The sequence below is a fragment of the Vicugna pacos genome, chromosome 12, assembly GCF_048564905.1.
Source record: "Vicugna pacos chromosome 12, VicPac4, whole genome shotgun sequence".
Classification (NCBI taxonomy): Eukaryota; Metazoa; Chordata; class Mammalia; order Artiodactyla; family Camelidae; genus Vicugna; species Vicugna pacos.
Genome location: NC_132998.1, coordinates 8,453,524 through 8,470,162, shown reverse-complemented (window position 1 = coordinate 8,470,162; position 16,639 = coordinate 8,453,524). Strand labels below are relative to the sequence as shown.

Here is a 16,639-nt window from a genome sequence, read left to right as displayed (position 1 = left end):
TTTCTTGCTTATCATAGTATTTGCCCATTTTTTTATCCTTATCTTTCCTGACCTCCCTGCGGCTCATGGCAGAGTAACTTCCCCTCCTGGCAACCCTCTTCTCTTCTTGGAATTTCTCTGGGCTTGTTAACTCCTGAATTCTAAGCCTTCCTAGACTTGCCCCTGAGCTCCAAACCCTTCTTTTTTTATTTTCTATTTTTATTGAAGTATAGTTGATTTGCAGTGTTGTGTTAGTTTCAGGTGTATGGCCAAGTGACTCAGTTATAGATACCCATATAGGTACTTTTTCATTTTCTTTTCCAATAGGGTGTATTACAGGATACTGAATATAGTTCCCTGGGCTCTACCGTAGGTCCTTGTTGTTTATCTGTTACATATAGCAATGTCAAACCCTTATTTCTAACTTCTACAAAGCACTCCCCCTGGAAAGTTAGAATCCTCAAAACTCAGGTCACCATTTCTGCCCATCCCCTCGTCTTCAAACCTGAGCCTGTTTCAGGGGTCCACTTTCAAGGACCAGCACCCAGTGGCTGAAATCTGGCATTTCCTACTCCTTCCCGTCCTACGCAGCTGGTCACCTGGTCACCTCCTTGGTATCTCTCGCACCATCTCTTCTGAGCCTGTCCCCTGCTCTCATCACTGCCTTATTTCAAGCTTTCATCACTTCTCACCCAGATTCCTGCATGAGCCAGCCTCTAGGTTTGCTCCCCTTGTCTTCCCAAGTCAGACTCCCCACTATTGGGATTCCATCATGCCCTTGTCTAAAGTTGCATGGTTCGATAGGGTAATAGCTCAATGGTAGAGCTCATGCTTAGCATGCATGAGGTTCTGGGTTCAATCTAAAAAAAAAATAAAAGTAAATAAACCTAATTACCCCCCCCCAAAAAAACCCCAATAAAGTCATGTGGTTAAAATTCCAGCTTACTAGGGTGTTAAATGGCTCTTGTATGTGACACCTGCTTGCTGCTCCCGCCTCGTCACCCTCCCAGCGACGACACATACTCTGAAACACTAGAAGACATGCCCCATGTGCTCTCACGCCAGGCCACCTTTACACACGCCCATTCCCTCGGTCAGGAAATTTCTTGGCTAATTCCTACTCACTTTTCAACATGACAGCTCAAATGTCTCATTCTCCAGGAAGCCTTCCCTCATCTGACCCAGCCCCCGTGCTCTGTTGTTTCCCAAACCACCAGCCATCAATCTGAGTTAGGCTTCCAAACTGGACTTTTTTTTTTTTTAATCTTCCTCCTAAAACTCCTTCCACTGTGGTGCTTATCGACTCTTTCTCCCTCTCCAACTCCGCTGTACGCCGACTGGAACTCCACTGCGTTCACCTCCTTATCCCCAAGGCCCAGGCTGTGGACTCAGAGCTCAGTACACGTTTGCTGAGTGAAGGCGGAGACTCACAGGGGGAAAGCAGCAGGTCCAGCTAACTTACCTCCTGAACATGTCTTCTTGCCCTGGGCCCCAGTCTGCCACTACCCTTACCTACGTGCCACCATACAGGAGTCAGGGGGTGTCTTTAGGTGGGAATAAAGTCGCTCGTCTCTCTTAAGCAGTGTATCCAGTTCCCTCTGCCAGCAAATTGTTCATTCAGAGTAGCAGCCAAAGCCCTGAGAACGGCCCTGAGGTCCTGCTGGATTGCCTTGCTCCCCTGTCATTACCTTTCTGACAAGGTCGCCTGCAATTCAGGCTCTCCTAAGCCCGCTCCAGCCACGTGGGTCTCCTGGCGGATTCCGGAGAACCGCGTGCCTGTTCCCGCCCCGGGGGCTTTGCAGCTGCCGAGGGCGTTAGAAGGCTCTTCCCTCCAAGAGCGGCCCTTTCGGGTCCTCACCCAAAGGGCCCCTTCTGACACCTCTTTAACCAAACCTCACACCTCCCATGATTCCTGCTTCCCTGCTTTGTTTTCCGCCATAGCGTCTGTCTGCCCCGCTACACATTTTCACTGCTTGTCTCCTTCAAGGAACGCAAGCTCCCCGTAGGCAGGGGTGTCTGTCTGTTTTATTCCCTGCTAATCCCTCAGCATTCAGTTCCCGGTACACAGCCAGCGCTCAGCGACCCATCTGCCACACTAGAGCACGGTTTTCAAGCTTTGAGAAAGCAGCACAAACAGCAACAACAAACATACAACCTAATTTGAAAATGGCCAAGGGACTTAAATAGACATTTGTTTGAAGAAGATCTATATCTGGCCAGTAAGGAGCACTTAAAAAGATGCTCAGCATCACTAAACGTGGGAAATACATAACTGCAATGACATACCACTTCACACTCATTCGGGTGGCTATTATTTTTTAAAAAGCAGAAATTAACAAGTGTTGGTAAAAAAAAAAAAAGAAGTTAAAGCCAAAAAAATAATTTTTTTTAAATGTGTTCTTGAATTTCCAAAACACAAACAAATGTTGGTGAAAATGTGGTGAAACTGGAACCCTTGATCACTGCTGGTGGGAATGTAAAACGGTGCAGCTGCTGCAGAAAACAGGATGGTGGCTCCTCAAAATATTAAACAGCATTAGCATGTCACCCAACAACTCTACTCTGGGTATATATCCAAAAAAAGTGAAAGCAGGGACTCCGGTAACCGAACACCCACGTTCACAGCAGCATTATTCACAACAGCCAAACGAGGAAACCAAGTGTCCATCGACGGATGAATGGATAAACAAAACGATCTGTATACATACAATAGAGTATTATTCAGCCTTAAAATTACGACACATCCTACAACATTATGGTAAGTGAAATAGGCTAGCTACAAAAAGACAAATGTCCTATGATGCCACTTATATGAGATGCTTAGAGGAGTCAAATTCACAGGGACAGAAGACAGAAAGGTGGTTGCCAGGGGCCGAGGGGAGGGAGGAACGGGGAGTTAGTGTTCAGTGGATACAGAATCTCAGTTTGGGAAGATGAAGTTCTGGAGATGGATAATACTGATGGTTCCACAACATGAATGTATGTGATGCAACTGAACTGTACATCTAAAAATGGTTAAAATGGTAAACTTTATTTTATGTATATTTTCCCACAATTTTTTTTAAAAAAGGCAGCACAACCTTGGCCTTAAACTCTAATAAGAAGCCTAATACAGACGGCAGATGGAAGGGACGCTGCTGTGGCTGGAGCAGGAACGGAGGGCTGAGATGTGTCCACCCCGCTTGGCACCTCCTTGCTGCCTCCTGGACCGTGGACGCCACAGAGACACAGACCCGTCACAAAGGAGGGTCATGGCTGCATCTTAAAGTGCTTATGACCGGTTTCACTTAAGGAAAGGACCATTTACTCCTGGCTCTTACTAGTTACTCCTGGCTCTATTCTAGGAGGAACTCAGCAACAAGGGAAAATGCGATCATCAGCTCGCCCTCCGCCACATGTCAACACGGACGTGTTTTTACAGAAACCACTCGATATCCCAGTGGCAGAGGAAAACTATCAGGGGACAGAGCAACATTAAGCCACGGGGACCCACATGCAATTATCATTAATGTCTCACATTTTCTGAGCCCTTTCTCATAATAACTCAATCCTGAAAATAATTCCGTCAAGAAGGTATGAAAGCAATTGTGTGATCTCCAATTTACAAATGAATGAACATAAAAAATTCAGTGGACATTATCCACAGAGAACAACAAAAGGGGGGCTGACTTGAGGATAATAATCGCTAACACTGATTAAGGATTCTCTAATGCCACCGGCTCAAGGCTTTCTGTGGACTATTGGACTTCATACTTCCAACTCGCCTCTTCCATTGTACTTAACAGTTACTGCTACTATTACTCCTTATCATGGAAAGAAAATTGAGGCTCAGGGAGTATATAAATATACCAAAATTAAACAGCTTTAAGCAATGGACCATTCTGAAGCATCTTACCCCAGACCCTGCGCACTGAACTACGACTACTTCATCCTGCCCGTCTGGGTCCCTGACTCTGGCGTTTTGGGAAAAGCCTAGTCAATGCTTCCTTTCAGTCCTGGAAACATGAACAACTGATGAGTTTCCGCAGGTCACGGTGTTTTCTAACCCTGAGCTGAACTAACATTAACAAAACTAATTAGTACTCTTAATCCCTAAGCATAAATGCAACAAGACACTATGACTTCAACTAAGAAGAGATGACTAGATTCTTTACAATCCTGTAAAAATTTACATACATCCTCAAGACCGTTAGAATAAGTAGTCACATTTGGGCCGTTCTATTCAATTTCTCTTCTCTGGAGGCCGAAATAATCTGCTGATGGACAGAGCCCTGATGATTTGCTATACTTTTCTGAGAACTTCTTCAAAACTTTCTGAGGATGTCTGTTTACTCTCCAGACACGAGTGAGAGGAGCAATGCTTTGTGGTTTGTCAACAAGGCGTTCAGTCTGCAGGGCCGCCCCGCAGGCTGCGAGGGCTTTGGGTCAATTGAAACAGGTATTAATTTGGAAGAGCATCAAGCAGAGGCTCCAATGGGGCAACTCGAAAGGACAGGCAAGGGGAGGAGGGGCAGAGTCACAGCAGGGGAGGGAGGAGGGTCTTACCGAGTTCTCCTTCAGCTGCAGCCCCTCCCCGTTGGGAAGGGAGGACCGTCTCTTAGCTGAGTTCCTGTTTGGAGTTGAGGTAATGGCCCCTGCTTTCTTCTTCACGGTGAGCACCTCACAGCTGGCTTGGTCTTCATTGTGTGTGCTCTTCCCAGCATTGATAACCCTGGAGGAAGAGCCAGAAAAGCAGGTCAGACAGAGTGATGTCTGGGAAGCAGAGAGTCCCCCTGGTCAGCCCAGGCATAAAATGATATGCCAAACTGAATGCACAGGACCTTACAGTCCCGGTGGAGTAAGCGGAATTTTTTAAAAAATGGAATTCTATTAACACACGTTAAAACATTTCCTAAAGCATTGTTCTGAGCTCAGCTCACCTTTGCAGGTGTCTGATAGATGCGATCAACCCCACCAATCCATTTCTAGTCAAAACACACGAGACAGTCACTCTTTTGCCAATTACAATGAAGACAGATGGCTGGCTCAGGGAATTCTGTCGCATTTCTCCAAGTGATAAAGAGCAAAACCACCATCAATCTTATCTAAGAACAAGGCAGTCATTCACAGCACACTGTAAAATCCAAGGGGACAGAGGACTGTATTCCATGACCACTATTTACTTTACACACAGAGAAGTGAATGGATCAAAGGTTTATCCTTTTCAAATTATCTGTACTCCTTTATCTTTCCTCCTGTAGAAGAACTGCATCGTCCCACTGGGTTTGGGGAACTTGGATTTGTCAGTGTGGCCATTATGATCTCATGGCATGTGGAAACTGCTTTGGTCAAATTACTAAATGTTTTGAGCGTAGGAATGTTTGAGAAAAATATGCTGCATCATTCATTGACATTTTTCTGTATCAGCTGACTCTAGACTGAACTTTTGGATTTCAGCATCATTTTCTTATTAGGTAATTAAGCAGCAACTTAAAATAGATTTCCCGAAAGAGAGCTCTCCTTGACTTGCCATTGGCCGTGTTTTCCTTCCAAAATTTCAGCCGTGTCATATTAGGTGACACTGAGTGTGGAGGATACAGACTCAGTGGCAAGGGAAGAAGGATGCTTTTTTTTTTTTTAAGATTGATGGAAATCCACTTTAAAAGTGTGGTATACACACCACTCTATTAATCTGGCTGTATTCCCTCCTAATAATTAAGTAGGAGATGATCATTTTCAAATAACTTTTTTTTAAAACACTTTTAAATTCTGAAATACTTACAGGCTCAGAGTAAACTGCAAAAATAGTACAGAAGAGTCTCATGCACCCTTTACCCAATGTCCACCCCAAAGCAACACTGTTCATCACTATAGTACACTATCAAAACAGGCATCTGACACTGAACCAACATTAGCAACCAGACTGCAGGCCCTATTCAAATTCCACCGCTTTTTGTATCAAATGGCTTTCAATATTGAAAATTGTAATCCAATTTCAACATTCACTTTAAATTTATTTTTTAAATGTATAAGCATTTTGGGAAAAAATGCAATCATTTAAAAGTTCATTCGCATCTGTTACAAGAGAACAAATACATGCTAGTCTATACATTTGGGGCAGCTTTGGCGTAATTAGTCTTTTATCTTTTTCTCTTTTATTGGGCAATATCCCTTAATCGGAAGGAGAACTATTTTCTAAAATTCAATTTGCAATTACTTATCTATGTGTTATAGGAAAAAGACTCCTCTATTATCTCTCTCTCTCTCTCTCAAATTTCTGTGTTAATCAAAACCGCTTCATCTGTCTGAGTTTGCTATAACTTTCAATTTAAGCATTTTTTATAAACAAAAGCCTTTTACTCATTTTACATGTTACAGTTTTGTGAGATATTTTTTAAGAAAGTAGACTGCTGCTGACAGAGTTTGAAAATCATTGTCCTTGGCACCTGTGTAAAGAGGTGGGAATCCCCGCTTATCTCTGTGAGGTCAAATCTGCCTCTGGGGTTGATCACACCCTCTTGGGGAGGAAGGGATGTTAGGGGTTGGGGGGTAGGGAGAGCTCAAGGTCTAGTTTTCAGCCCCACCTTCACTCTCTCTCCTTCTCTGAGGAGGCATTTTCATATGGTCTAAGAATCGAATGCAATTCTTAAAGACACAGTGAAGACACGCCACCTGTGCAAGACTATTAATACCACCACGCGTACTGCCCAAGCTGAGTTAAGTCACTCCAGGTTCCCGAGCCGGGAAGTGGGGCAGCTGGGATTCTGAATAAGGCCTCCCTTGATCTCCAACCCAACCTCTTCCTGTTACACGTGGGGATCTGCGTCCACCTGTGGAGTCCACACTGGACTGTGGGGGGAAGCACGGAATAAGCAGACCAGGCGAGCCCGGGTCCACACCTGAGACTCGCAGCTTCTCTGGCTATTGGAGAAAGTGCTCAGGGGGAAGGAGGAAGGATGGATGGTGCAGACCTGCCTGTCTCTAGAGGAGCCCAGGTGGAGTCAAGGGGTTTGCAGCTGGAGCTCCTAACGCAGAACACGCCTTTGTCTGGAGTCTCCCTTTCACACCTATCCTTGGAGAACCAGGCCAGGCAGAGGAGGGAGGTTCGAAATACCACCTTCCTCTCCTCAGTCGTGGATGGTGACTCCCCCAGGAGCACGTCTGGGTGGATGGTTTGCTGGATGGTGATGTTATACCCCCACGGTCTCCCACAAGCATCTGCCCTTGGGAAAGCCGAAGTGGAGGTTCAGCTGGGAAAACAAGCTCATGACAACCGTCCCCTCTATACTGTCCTCTGTGCAAGGTCCTAGTTGCTATTTCTGGAACTTGGCATCACCCTGACCATTGGCACCTAAACTTACGCTTTAGTCAGGTCTTTTTTTTTTTTTAAAAAAAAAAAAAAAACAACAAAAAAGGGCATCACTGATCTCCAATAGCTACGTGCCAGGCTGACTCATCTGCCACTGCTGTTTTCCAACAGTCAACAAAGCTACTATAATTACCTAAGTCACGAATCACTGTCTCCTCAATGTGCTGTTATCTCCTACCTCTCTTGGTGGATATCAAACTCCAAAGTTGACCTAACTTGAGCAAGAGACCCCAGAAACTTGACTTTCTGCATGAGACTTTATGCATGAGACAGACACCCAGGGCCTGGGAAGACGACGACTCTCACAAATCACACAGCTAAACACAGCAGAGCTGAGGACACACTTCCGAGTCGCCAGCTCTTTCTGCTTCAGCTCTCAGTTGTTTTACTTTCCTATTGTGTCTATTCTTATCGGCCCTTGGCTGGGAGGGCTGTCCTGCAATGACTCGTCAAAGCCAGAGAACCGGAAAGAGCAACCGCTGGTGAACCTCCCTGGCCATTTCACGTGAACACAGCTTGTGAGTGGCACTAAGGCATGAGCCAAGGGTCAGAAACGTCAGCCCAGAGGGAAGACAGCAGCCCCGAGCCCAGGAGCCTGCTGGGTCAGATACCTGGTTATTACCCAGATGACAAAGGCATCTTAGTTTAAAGCCACTGTCTTTTTTTAAAAAACACAACTCTTGTCCCGTATTTCGTATTATTTCAAATTCCTGACCCCATACAGCTTTAGGAGAAAGCCCTAGTTCTTCTCAATTTACTTTGGCTTTATAAAGCTCGACCTCTATCACCTTAAATATTTCATTTTGTTCTTCAAAGGCAAATGCTTTGTTTACCAAATGTAAATAAACCCTCCAATTCTTCTAAAAATAAAATGAGAAAACTGTTTCCTGAGTTGAGAAGCCTCATGCTGTTAATAGATTCAATCATTTTTTTCCTGTTAGCAGCTGTATCAGTAGCTCTGTTCCCTTCCTGTCTTGTGCTCCAGCATAAAGTCAGCACCATCTCGAGATAACAGGAACAACTATAAGATGCCCATTCTTTATCTACACAATACCCACCCATGATGCTTATTTTGAAGACTTAAAAACAAAATGTTTTGGGAGGGGCCATGAATCATCAATTCTTTGGTGCCGTGATTTTCCAATTTCCTACAAAGGAGGAAAACATCTTCCTTGAAACTAAACTGGAGGTATTGAAGCACAGTGGTTAAGAACAGGGCCTATCTCCCCAGAACACAGCACACAGCAGGTACTTAACAAACGTTTGTTGAATGAATGAATGATAACATTATCTGCCACTTCATAGATGTGGAACAGTAACAGTATTTTACATTTGTTGAGGACTAATTATGCCCAAGCATGAATAGTATTTATCTGCACCTGGCACACAGTGAGTACTCAGGACTATTACTGACTAATAAGACATCAAATACCAAGCTAGCTTCCTCTTCTTTTGGGCCCAGGGACTTCTAGCTGTGTGAGTTTGAGGGGAACCTCTTCTTTTCTGTCAGTGTCCCTCTGCTGGCCTCAAGGACACAGGGACACTTCCAGGCACCCAGAGCCTACAAGTGGCACAGCAGGACATTTGCCCAAACAAGGACCTTGAGCAAGGCCACCTGCTCCTCCGAGGCCTCTTCGTGAAATGACAGCAACACCCAAGGCACAGATGTGACGGCGCTCCGCACACAGGAGAGCAGCCAGGGCCGCGCCCCTTTGCCTTCCCACCCAGGCCTGCCCGCAGACGCCACCTCTTGGCCCCCTGACCCCAGACTCAGCAGCTCAGGGCCCAGACCCACAGAAAAAGACCAAACAGAGAATTTGGCTTCATTTGATTTTTTTTTTAGTATTATTCTATTGCTTTTTTAAAATTAATTAATTAATTAATTTCCTTTGTTTTTAAAGGAAATAAAAGCCTGAACAGTTTTGGCTAAAAAGTCGGCATGAAGTGTTAACACGACTAAGCAGGCAGTAATTACACTGGGTAAGAAGGAGCAAGCATTTCAGAAAAGCCATTGGGTGAAGTGAGACACTGCTGATTCGTATACAACTGAGAAGCAGACAGCAAAAGGCGGCGGGGGGCAGGGCCGGAAATCAATCATTGATGGAGGACCAAATAGAGCAATTAATTATTAAAATTCCCTTTTCTAGGTAACTTCCTAGGCAATGTTCCATGTGATTTCTCTGAAGTGGTTGCTGACCACCCACATAGGCTGGAACATAAGGACAACTTAATTCCTAGCTCCAAGGGAGTTAATAACCCTTCATTCTTGGTGTTCGGAAAACCGTGGCTCTGACTGGGAACCTCAGCCTTTGGTAACAGCCACCAGCCACAACAGCCAGAACAGCCATTAAGAGTAACAGCTTCTCCCACGGGGCTTCTGCCACCTCTGGGTAGGAGGGGGAACAGGAGATCACCCCCATCCATTTCGTTAACAGCCAGTCGGGTGTTACCAGGAAGAAGACAGGATGGAAGGAAATGAAGTTCTCTGTCCACCTCCTTGGCTTTTCCACGTTGGAAGGTGAACACAGGCTGGAAAAGGGCACATACATGCAGGTCTGATCTCCCACCATGCAACCTGACACCTGGTCCCCAAGGCCGGTCCCTGGCTCATGAAGGGATGTGATCAATCAGGGCTGCTATTTGAGGTCTCAAGGGCCACATTCAGCCCAAAGAAGGTTGGAATTTAAAAATTTTTTGCCCACAAAGTATTTTATAGAAGGTGAATTTTTACCTGCCTGTATTTAAAAACTGGAATATTTACACTAAAATTTTTACTTTTCTCTTAGAAAACAATACAGCAGGCTATACTTATCACACTCTTGTGTGACAATAATAAGAGACAGTCCATGTCCTCGTTGGCTAACCCCAGACCTCACTCTGTCTGCTTCTGCCATTTAAGTCACCAGCCTGGCCCCAAAGGCACTGGATTCTGCACTGGATTCTCTTAGACTGAGCACCTGAAATTATTTTTGGAGGTCCAGAACAGTTGAATACTGACAATTTTATATTACTATACCTAGTATATAAGTGAAGCAAAGAGAGAGAGATGGGGTTGGATAGAATTTAGTGTGCGTCTTTGTGTTACCTGTAACGTTAGCTTTGGATACACTCAATTGCTAGCACTGGAGGGTCATCATTAGGTTCCAACACTCTCACTAACATAATTAAACAATTGATGATTAAAAAATAAATACTATGGATCAAAAGTAGGTATCATATTTTCCCGTAGATCTTCCCATGTAAACGTCAATGCTTTTGTCTTCACGTTGGCTGTTCAGAAATAAACTTTTATCAAGATTTGCAAATATTAATTACTATAGATAAAAATAAATAAAAAACAAATTTATTCTGTATAGCACAGGGAACTACCTTCAATTATCTTGGGAAAAAAAAAAAAGAAAAAGGAATTTACCTCAACACAATAAAGGCCATATATGAAAAGCCAACAGTTAACTCATCGTCAATGGGGAAAAGCTGAAAGCTCGTTTTCTAAGATCAGGAACAAGACAAGGACACCCACTGTCACCACTTCTATTCAACACAGTATTGGAAGCACTAGCCAGAGTATCAAAAATATAAAAATACTAAGGAAAATACTTAACCAAGGAGGCAAAAAAAACTTGAATGTGAAAAACTATAAACGTGGCTGAATGAAATTAAATAAAACATATACACAGACAAAAGGAAAAAAAGAAATGAACTTTCAATGTAATAAAGGTAAAAATCAGACAGCTGCCACTGGGCATTTCTTTTCAATTATTCTCTGTGTCCTTCTTGGCAAAACCATTAATGTTACTGAAGTCCGACTTCCGTATTTAAATAAGGAAGTCTGCGCTCTGTCAGATGCTGGAGCAATTCCCGTACTAGGCCACAGAGCAGCTCTGCAGGCGGCCCAGCGAAATCAAAATGAAGGCCTACCTTAAAAGGATTTCAAGTTGGGAAGTTCTGCATTAAATAAAGCAGAAAAAAATTCTTTGCAGGTTTAGAACAATATTACTTGCATAAAGCCATTAGCTTCTGTTGGCAATTAAGAAAAAAAAGCAATGTGCTTGAAGCCATCTCATTACTAAAGATAAGGTTTTTTTCTCTTTATTTGACCAGATACATCAGTACTTTGAGCAATGTTAGAGAAATGTCTTTTCCAAAACAAAGCGAAAGTCGATTTCAAATGTGTAACCTAAAAAAAGTGAACTTTAAAAAGCCCGAAACTATTACAATGAAACTAAAAGATGAAAGTACTCTCACCTCAACAGACATCAAATAAATTACGTACATTTTTAACCAGCAGTTTTCTCAGAAACCCCAGATCCCACCTTGGCTTTTCCCTTGCTCTGGGATAAAGAAAGTTCTGGGCCATCTAGAGCTCTGATTTTTTTCCTTCTTAACCTTAAAGCAACACAGGATGAGCAGTTTTCTACAGAAGAGGATTGCCTGGTGGTCAGCAGGATAAATCTCTAACTTGGGAGTTCTGAATTCCTCCTTTAGAAAAGATCTTTCAAACTGTGCTGCTCTGTCCTTCACTGGAGAGGTGAAGGCCACTTGTCCACCCTTCCTCAAATACGCTGGCTGTGACACCTGAACACACAAAGGAGCAGGAAACGCCGAGGGTGGGGGTGAGGATGTGGGGTACAGGCAGACAGGTTTCTGCTAGAAGTCTGGGAGGCAGCTGGGTGGAGCAGGTAAGAGCAGAGAGAGTCTGGAACCAGAGTCTCCAGTTCTAAATACCAGCGAGGCCAGTAAGTAGCTGCATGACTTTCAGTAAGTTGCCTGGTCTCCTATCAGTAAGATGGGGACAATGAGCAGTTCTTTCCTAGAGTAGTTGTCTGACTGTTGGAAAACAGAAGTGTTTAAAGCGCTTTCCAGCTCACAACTGATTTCATGCTTGTAACCCCAGGCACAAGAGAGGTGTGCCATTATCCTCATTTAATTGGCCCACCAATATCACATGGAACATGATTCAGTTAAATGTCCTAAACGAGCCATTTCTGGCATTTTCTCAGAGCAGCTGAGGTTTTAAGCAATGCGTTGTGTTCACACGAATGATGCTCTTGTAATTAATTGCACAACAGCCTATAAATAGAACACAGGTATTGCAAGAAGGAATTGCGACAGCACGTGGTTTCAGCGTGCCAACGTATCTTCCTCCCAGGCAAGCACAGTATTACTGCAAATGTACATTAAGAACAATAATTAATCTTCCCCTCATTACTTCAGACATTGTTTTTTAAAAAACACATTTATTTTTAACCAAAAATAATCTGCTTTGGGAAATCTTCACCTTTGTGTTACCTAACTTGTACAGAAAGTCTGTTTTGTTTCCAGATTAAAGCCTGAATTTAAAAGAAAGAAAGAAAAATAGTCCTTTGAAAGCAGATTTTAATCTGATCAAACATTTTTACCTTTGTGCTCAGACCCACGGCAAAACTCAGGCAGCAATCCAAGCCTCTCTAATTTCCAAGGGAAAGAACATGCTAGTTTAAGCCCTGAGGCCCTAGAAGGGCCAGTCTGTGTTCCATTTCAGACAAATTGATCTCTCTATGCTCAAAAACTAGAAAATACCATGAGACTTTGCTATGACCTTGAAGGAGACAAACACACTGACAAGAATGTCAACTATTTACAATCAGGTGCCCAACATCACCTTTAAGTAAAAAGGACAAGGTGGGCTCCCAACATTATTTCTTTTTGTTAAAGACAGAGATGTTTCCTAAAGCTGGATGTTGCTTTTGGCCACGTTCTGCCCCATCTCAAGTCACACAGCAGGGAGCAGGCAGGCAATCAATGTTCGCTGAATAAACAAGTAAACTCATATTCTCCATAACATCCACGGGGGACACTAGGATAATGGATGAGTTCTCAGCCTGCCTATTTGTTTCTTAAAGCTTGGAATACTTTTATTGGGGTTTCCCATCAATTTGCTTCAAGGAAAATAAATCTATGTTCCAAAGAAAAAAATTATTTAATTTTGAGTGCTAATGAACTTGGGAGCAAGACATGTCAAGTGTCCCCCAAACATCTCCAGCAAAGAAGTGGTTGATAAAATAGAGCCTAGAGCACCACTAGGTGGAATCTTAACCTGGGCTCGACTGCTGGCCTTATAACCAAATGGCAGCTGTGATGAGAAAGACAACTTCTGTTGTTCTGAATTGCTGCCTAGGCGTTTCACAGTGTGGCAACCCTGCTCACATCCAGAGACTGGACATTTAGAAAAGGGACTGAGTTTAGGATGCCCACTGTAAGTTCCTACTTTGCTTGTCCCAGGGCACTTAGAAAAATAACCACATAGAGTTGAGCCCAAGAAAATTAGTGACCTCCACCCTAATCACTTTATACGTTACAGTCAGCCCTCCTTATCCACAGATGTGAAATCTGCAAATACCCAGGGCCGGCTGTATTCCTTGAACTGTGGAATTGAGCATCCAGAGTCTAAAATCCATGGGAGGTCCTGGAACCAATCCCCAAGGGATGACTGTCAGAGATGCTGGCTCCCCTGCTCTGAATCTCCTGCTTGCTGGTGACCTGGGATGGAGGACCGCCCTTCCCCCAGCTCATGGTGCCTCCTTGACTCTGGAATCTGTAAATTATTAATCTTGTGACTGTACTTCCTGAAACTGTCTTCCATCAAAACAAGCCAAGGGTTTCACTTCCCCAAAGTGGGAACTGGATGCTGAGGGAGCTACTGGCTGCTCCAGTGGGTGTGACTTGTGCCTCCTCCTTCAGCGGGTCTTGATCTCCCTCTTCTTAATTCAGCACACCAGCTCTGTTAACAGGGACAGCCTACACCAAGGTAGCCTTGGCCAGGATGGCCGTGCAGGAGGGAAACTCCAGAGGCCGAAGAGGGAGCCGAAAGTAGGAGAACGGCAGTTCTGACACAACCAGTTTAAAGCTGCCCAGCAGCGTCGTGAGTTCCGTCAGAAAGTAGGAATTCCCTTTGCTGGAAAGATCCAAAAGTTGGTTGATCACCTTTCAGGGATAGTTGGAGGATCTCTGCTTGAATGGGGATTTTTAAGACTTCGTTTCCAACTGTTGAGTGTGGATCTATCCCTACCCCCACCTCCAGTTAATGATAAATCTTAAAAGGCTTTACTAGCCAAAATTAATTTATTATGAAACATGGTTTCAGAGCAGTACTAGGATAATCCTCTGATACCTAGTAAACCAAATCTGACATATGTTAAGTCTCTATACAAGAGGAATTTGATTAACTCCAACGTCCCTAGCCAGCCCTTTAATGGGGGAGGGGGGGTGCGAGTGAACCTCAAAGGCTGCTGTTCCCCAGGGCTCCCATTTGGTTCTTCTTTCTACCAAATTTGCCCTGGAGATTGCTATTCCCAAGGCTTCATTTAAGATCTCAGCAGTAAGTAGTGCCTTTTTCACATCTACAGTAGAGATCTCTGGGGTACCTGACCTGCATCTCCGACTGCCTTCAGAAGACCGGCATTTGCATATGGCACACTTTCAAGCTACCCAAACCTGTACACATTTTCTCCTTCTTTCTGCTGTCTATTTCCGTCTCAAATACCATCCTCCTCCTGGTGTCCGGTCTTAGCAGACCAAGAATTCCAAAGGATGTCCCTGCCCTCCTAGCATCTGATTCGCACCCACATCTAGTCCCTCAGCCTGCAGATTCTACCTCACAACCGTGATTAGATCTCCGACTCAGGCCCTCAGAGCATCCTCCAGGCGCCACTGCATAAACCACCTAACCAGATGTCCCCTCCTCCAGTAAATCCTGGAGAGCGTAGCAAGACTGACCGTTCTCAGCCCTCAGTATGGCCGTGTCTCTCCCATGTTCCAAGTCCTTCCAATGGACTCTGAAGACATCAGGGTAAAACATGAACTCCTTAGCTTGCCACACAAGGATCTTCTTGGTCCGGCCCCGTCCGTATCTTCGGCTTTCCCATCTGCTCTCCTCACACCTGTTCTCAGCCACGAAAGCCAGCCTGTGGTTTACAGAACACAGTGTAGCCACATGCCACAACTCCCTCACATGCGCCTCTCCCGCTGCCTGGAATGATCTATCCTCCTCCCCGTCTGACACATGCCCTCTGGCTCTCAACACTCAGTTTAAGGACCACATCATCCAAAGGCTGTTTCACATGCACATTTTTACTGTCGTTCTTAATCATTGCAACGGACCGGTAAGTAGTGCGATGGTGACACTGATGGAAATGACCAGAAACTTGGACTGGTTTCCTAGCTCTGCCACATACTAGTTGTGTGACTTCGGTAAATTACTTGACCTTCCTACAACTCAGTTTCTCTAGCTATAAAACTGGGCTACTGTGAGGATTAAGAGAATGAATACAAATGTAAAGTGCTTAGCAAAGATGTGGCAGAGACCATGTCTTACATGTCCAGACACACTTTCTTCTAGACATTGTCCTGCCTTCCTACCCTCCTCCATCCAGCTGATTGGTTTAGGGATGGCCACCTGACTCTGGGTGAGCCAATTAGGGCCCTTCCATGGAAAATGAAAGAAATAAATGGTGGGAGAGAGAGAAAAAAGAGAGAGACAGAGGAGAGAGATGGAGACAGAGAGAGACAAAGGAGAAATAAAGCGTTATATAAAAGAGGAGTATGGATTAGAAATAAAGAGAATCTCAGTGGAGTCCAAGTCCCTAGGCAAACAGTCCTCAGACTTAGCTGTTTCCAAGACTCATTTATCTTTGTAAACTCTGGGTAACCCCAATATCCTATAATAAATTCCCCTCAGGTGGTTGTCAACTGCTAGTTAAGGAGTCCAACAACACCCAACTCTCCTACGCATCCCTTTGTACTATTATGAAAGTAATAAGTAGGGACCATGAAGACAGAGGTAGAACCCTATCTGACCCTGAATTCTCAAAGACCAGCCCAGTGCCAGGCAATACAGCAGGTGGTCAGAAAGCTACTGAATGAAATGTTTGTTGACTTCAGTGGAGAAACAGTAACTTGGGATTGAAAGTCTTATCATAAGCTCAAGAATCTCTAGATACTTATCTTAAGCATTAAAAGGGAAACTTTTTTTTTTTAACAGTAAAATTTTGACAGGACCAAAAAGAGACACTGAGATACTCCAGTCAGGTATATTTAGTCCCTGAGTATCTTTAACTTGTTATCAACTGAGTAACCAAAGTTTACTGGGAAGACATTTTTTAAAATTGCAGTCTATGAATAAATGCTAAACTAATGCAGAGAATTATTCCTGATGTTTACCATCAGGAGAGAGTGGGATGTTCAATTATTAGAAATTTAGCAGCTGAGAACTAATCACCACTAATCCCAACCACCACCCTGGGATACGGAGGGACTTACGTAAGTCTCAGAAAT

General features: G+C 44.1%; 1 protein-coding gene across 2 annotated transcripts in view; it reads right to left on the bottom strand.

The window, feature by feature from the left end:
* The window catches only part of LOC140700091 (protein phosphatase 1H-like), a 138,309-nt gene that overhangs the window by 44,141 nt on the left and 77,529 nt on the right, over positions 1-16,639 (bottom strand). For both annotated transcript variants that reach the window (XM_072972687.1, XM_072972688.1), the window contains exon 2: positions 4,525-4,690. In XM_072972687.1, the coding sequence (XP_072828788.1) occupies positions 4,525-4,690 (166 nt within the window). The remainder of the gene's footprint in view (positions 1-4,524; positions 4,691-16,639) is intronic.